The sequence below is a fragment of the Glycine soja genome, chromosome 17, assembly GCF_004193775.1.
Source record: "Glycine soja cultivar W05 chromosome 17, ASM419377v2, whole genome shotgun sequence".
Lineage (NCBI taxonomy): Eukaryota > Viridiplantae > Streptophyta > Magnoliopsida > Fabales > Fabaceae > Glycine > Glycine soja.
This window is the reverse complement of record NC_041018.1, coordinates 3,813,116-3,818,482: the sequence shown is the minus strand read 5'-3', so window position 1 is coordinate 3,818,482 and position 5,367 is coordinate 3,813,116. Positions and strand designations below refer to the sequence as shown.

At 35.3% G+C, this 5,367-nt stretch overlaps 1 protein-coding gene across 1 annotated transcript; it reads right to left on the bottom strand.

Moving 5' to 3' along the window:
• Nucleotides 1-2,646, bottom strand: LOC114392963 (growth-regulating factor 1-like). The gene is made up of 4 exons (XM_028354221.1): nucleotides 2,177-2,646; nucleotides 1,433-1,907; nucleotides 505-971; nucleotides 1-381 (listed from the first exon to the last, which is right to left on the bottom strand). The coding sequence occupies exons 1-4, from the start codon at nucleotides 2,358-2,360 to the stop codon at nucleotides 374-376; spliced, it is 1,134 nt and encodes a 377-aa protein (XP_028210022.1). The 5' UTR covers nucleotides 2,361-2,646; the 3' UTR covers nucleotides 1-373.
• Nucleotides 2,647-5,367: the final 2,721 nt, after the last annotated feature.

Genomic DNA, 5,367 nt, shown 5'->3' with positions numbered 1-5,367 from the left:
TGACAAACAAGCAAATCCCTGCCCTGGGACCATAAAAAAAGCATCCAAAATAATAATATTGTACTCAGCTGAGAATGATGAACAAGCAAAAAAGGACGTGTCTTTGAGTGTTAGCTCAAACCACAAAGAACACAAAATGAGAGAGTAGAAAGAACACAACATTGAAAGCAAATACTAGCACACAAACACATTGGATCCCTCCATGGAAACACAAATCAGCTTCAACAACACTTAGAAAACAGATGGAAAAAGGGGGAGCAATTAAAGAGAGATCTCACAAATCACAACATAATGTGAACCCCACCATGTAAGTACATTATTGGCCTTTGATTCAAGTACAAGGACTGAAGGACCCCACTATTGAAAGCTAAACTCAACCATCTGCAAAATAAAAATGCTAGTCATAAACAATTCCCCAGCCACTGATGACCCCCATAATGAAAAAGAAAAAGAAAAAAGAAGGCACAAAAAGACTCTCATAGTTATAGTTCATTACTTCATTACCTCGTTGGGTTGTTGAACTGAAAGTTGCAAAATCATGAGTAGAAGTGGGAATGGAAATTGAAAGCTGGGTTGTGGATGATTTATCATCCAAATCAAGCCATGATCCTCTGCTTTTGGGAGGCCATTCATCGAAGAAGCGATGAACGGTTTTCTGAGGTTCTTCTTTCCCAAGTTTCATGAATGTTTCGCACTTGATATCACTGCCTGATATGTAGCAACCTTGATCTTGCTGTGGATGCTTTGAGTTGTTGCCACTGAGGCTCTGAAGTTGCAAGTAGGAGTACTCATTGCTGTCATTGGATAAACCAGAGCAACTCCTCTGTTTTGAAGAGGAAGAGGAGCTTATAGTCAGTGGTGTGAGTTGCCATGAATCTTCCATTGAGGAAGCAGAGAAGCTTCTCATAGTTCCAGAAGGTTCTGTGAAAAAGGCATGCTCATCCACCTCCTCTTTTAGTCCATACACATACCTGTTCATTTTCCAAGAAGAACAAAAACAGAATCACTCACAAAACACTCAACAATTTCAAGCCAAGCGGGCTTTGTTAATATAAAACTCTCAATAAGTACTTATATTTTTCAACTTTTAAAAAACCATCTTACTTAACTTCTTCAAAAATTGAAGTAAATAAGTTAGTTTTAATTTATGAAAGAAAAAAAAATGTTTGAAACTCATTAGAAAACAAAGAATCATGTTAGTTTGGCTCAAAAAATGTGAAAGTTATGACTATAAGTTTTTTTTTTATTAAACTTGGAAAATCAAGTAGAAAACGTGTAACCAAACATGCTAGATAGATGATTGATTTATTTTGCATTTTATGTTCTGCTTCAAGTACTTGTTGAGAAGCAGCTATGTAAAGAAGACCTATGTTATGTAAGTGATAGTATGTATGTGTAGAGTACAGCTTTTTGTTATCAGAGAAAAAAGAACCTGCAGTCAGTGTTGTTGTTATTCTGAGAGCATGAAGCAGTGTCGAGAAACAAGGGGGCACTGTTGTCTTGAAATGACAAAGAAACACCACCGGAAGAGGGCCTCGAAGAATGATAGAGGAAGGAGTGGGAGGAATGTTGCTGAGGGTGAGAGTGATGATGGTGATGATGATGGTAAGTGTCATGAGACAGAGAATGAGTGGTTGGGAAGAGTACAGGACTGTTTTTGGTGATTGATAAGATTGTTGTTGGGGTTGAGGCATCTGTGTTTGTTGCTGCTGTCATTGGTGTTGTTTTCAAAACTTCCACAGGCTTTCTTGAACGGTTTTTCCCTCTGTGCATGTGCCTCTCACAGTACTTTGAATCTGGATACGCCTCCTTTGAGCACCTCCATTTTTTCCCATCTGTTCTTCTACACCTCCCTGGCTCTGGGTCTATTTTTCTCCCCAATCCCATTGGCAAATAATTCCACCCAACTGCATGCACACCAATACCAAAAAAACTCAACTTTGATGTGTAGACCAAGACCATTTTCTTAAAATCTTATGTACACTATAATATTGTATCATTGAATCACGTAGATATATGGTTGGTCTAATACGGAAGAGAGAAGGAAAAGAAGGGAGAAATTACGGGTTGGAGTCCTCATGTAACAAAAAAATAAGTAACATTTTTCGATAAAAAAATAATATTGCATACTAAAAAAAGAATGATATTGATGCAGATAAGAATAAGATGGGCTTACAGTGTTGAGGCAAGAGTCTTGAGGAGTCCAAGTGGGTTGTTCTTTTGATGGTGAAGAGAAGGTCAGGGGGGATGGAAATACCTGAAGCCATGTATTTGTAGATGAGGGCTTGGTGTTCAAGCTCTTGCCACTGGGAAGGAGTGAAGGGGAACCTGTTTGTGTCAACGTTCCTTCCATTCATCATCGAGCAGAGGGGAAAGGGAAAGAACAGGAAAAAAAAAACGAAAAAAGAGTAAAAAGGAATCAAAGAGCTAGCACAAAGGCTGGTGCTGGTGGGTGATATAGTAACAAATGAAACAGAAGAAGCTATTCTATTTCAGACACCTCACAGTGCAGTAATGTGGGGAGAGGTTCAGGGAGAAATGTGAGGAGAGGAAAAGAGAGGAGTTTTTGAGTGTTATTGCTTCTTGTTTGTTACTTTGGAGTAGAGTAGGTATATTTATTTCAGGGACCATTGTGTTACAGTAATAAACTAATGGTTCTGATTACAAAGCTGCATGCCAATGCACACTCTCTTTCTCTCTCTATCTCAGCTCCTACTATTATGACTGCACCTCTCTGTTGCTACTGCTTCTGCGACTAAGCTGCCTCTCTGGCAGCCCTTGTCTCTGACATCTTTACGGAAATCCATAAACTAAAGGAGAGAGAAAGAAAAGCTCCTAAAGACAAAAGAGGAAATAGTTATTATTGGTATTATTGTATATGAAACTATTTAAGAGTTGGTGTCTGAAGCCAATGCCTGTCTGAGAAGATTGTACGGTTGGAGCTTTTACTGCTACTAACTCATTTACTTTTTCTGTTCCTTTACCTCAGACTCAGACGCCCTCCCACTTACGATATTTGACCTTTTTCCTTTCGAGAAAGAAATGTTATAGATAATGAAATTCTTACTAAGTTTACAGGTGCATGTATGGATATTATTTAACTGGCCAGGGTTATTTTTTTTTAGTATTGTCCTTTTGCTAGTTCCGTTGAAACAAGTTGGACGTTCTGTTAAAGCAAGGGTACTAAGGTAATCCAAGTTTCAAATATATTTATTTGTACTTATAGTGGTTAGTGCTCAGATACTGTGAACTTTATTCAATGACTTGGTATTAGAACTTGATCCCTCCGTTTACCCTGGAAGTTGAAGATCATTCCCTTAGAAATTTTTTACACAGAAAACAAAACACCAAACTTTATATAGATCCGTACTCAAAATGAAACGGCCCTCACATGCTTAAATATGCGATATGCCACCCTTTTTTTTTTTTTTTCTGTTTTATGCAAGACAGAAGAAAAGGGCAGAAAGGAGGATCGTTTGAGTTTCATAACCAATAGTATAAATAATTTAATCAATGGGAAATTGTAGAAAACACGTGTTAACTTAAGTACCACTGTGTCCTGATGATAACTTCTTAACAATAGCAGAACACAACACTACAATATGAATATATAGATTGCAACGAAAAGCAGGTCAATAGTGTTGGGGTAGCCAAACAAATATGGTCCAAGTCAGAAGGTTTGACGGAGCAAAACCAATTCAACCAAAAAGGGGACACATAACTACGCAAGTAAAACGATAGACATGGATTGGCATTACCATTTATGTTGTTTGGTTGCATTAAAACCTTTGGAGCTATTCTTGTGTTGTAAGTTTTGCAGTACAAGTGTTCGGTCTTCACTCTTCTTCAGCACGGTTTTTATCCCCCTAGTAAACACAATTACCTAAACACATTGTCTCTACCTTTGAACAACACTCAACTTCAACAAGCCAAAAGAAAAAAATATCTGCATTAATATTTGTGTGTATCTACTTTTATCTTTCTTGGACGTTTATTAATAATCAATTTTACACCATACCTTAATATAACATCTAACCCTTTTACCTTTATATTTAATTCGTTTAGGTTATTAGGTACTCAACTTTTTGTCAACGTGAATGCTCACAAATTTAAGTACCTCACTGGTTAACTGACATAGCACACCCTCTCAACATTAAGCGCCATATATAATTTTGTTGACATAAACACACCCTCTCAAAATAAGATTATTGTATTTTATGTGCATTATTGTAACTTGCAAAGTGAAAATTGTGAGGTCATTTCACGTAAAAAAAAATATATCCCTTCTGATATATACTGTATTATTTATACCATTAATGTAGTAAAAAGGTAGAATATCCTTTGATAATAGCATCATATGTTAGCAACAACATTCATTATCTTCACCAACAGTTGAAGAACGGATTAATATTGAAATTTGAAATTGATGATGTCAGCTAGATGATTCGATCATAACAATATTTATTAGCAAATATTAATGTAAGATGCTTCCCTTTTGGTTGGAAATATTTTTTATTTTGTCAAAATAAACAAGAAAAAGAAAGTAAACCCTAGCCCCACTTCAACTAATCAACAATACATGCGTAAATCATGCATCAGAAAAAATATATATGCAAGCCAAAATTTATTAGGTTGTTGAATGTTTGACTCTATCTACCAACCTGGTAAACGTCAAGTGAAACTTTTCTTTGTTTGTTAGTTATTTGTGACAGGTGATCGATAACCAATGGAAAATACTAATTAATTTGATAAGAGAGAGAACTTCAGAAAATTTTATTGCTATAGTGTTTTTTTTTTCTTGCAAAAAACGTCATTTTTAATATAATAAAAATACAAACTGCAAAATTCAAAAATATATATATATGTGATTTTTGTTTTTAAATCTCTTTTACTATGTTTTTCCCCCCACAATATTTAAGTATTAGATTAATTCTTATTTGCATGAGCTCCTGACAGTATATAAGTACTACAAATCAGATTCAAATCTGATTCTTAAATGTAAGTTTAATTACAGAACATAAGGATAGATTCTAATTCAGCCTTTTTTTTATGATTTTAATTATTACTTGTATCCTTATATATATGATTTTCGTTCTTTCTAGTATATTATTCCAGTATGACGTATATTATCTATGTTTCAAATAAAGGGGAAGCAATAGATTTACAAAAATGTTTCAATTTTAATTAATTTCTGTTAAAATCTTTTATAAACCAGAAAAAGTGCTGCTAGCTAGCAACACCTGTACCGGTTCCATTATTTGTTTCACTTTATGAAAACACAGAGCCTGGGGTCTATAAGCATGCCATGTACTTTATATTTTGCACTCATTAAAGTACAAATGCTTAATCAAAGCTCCACAAAACTAC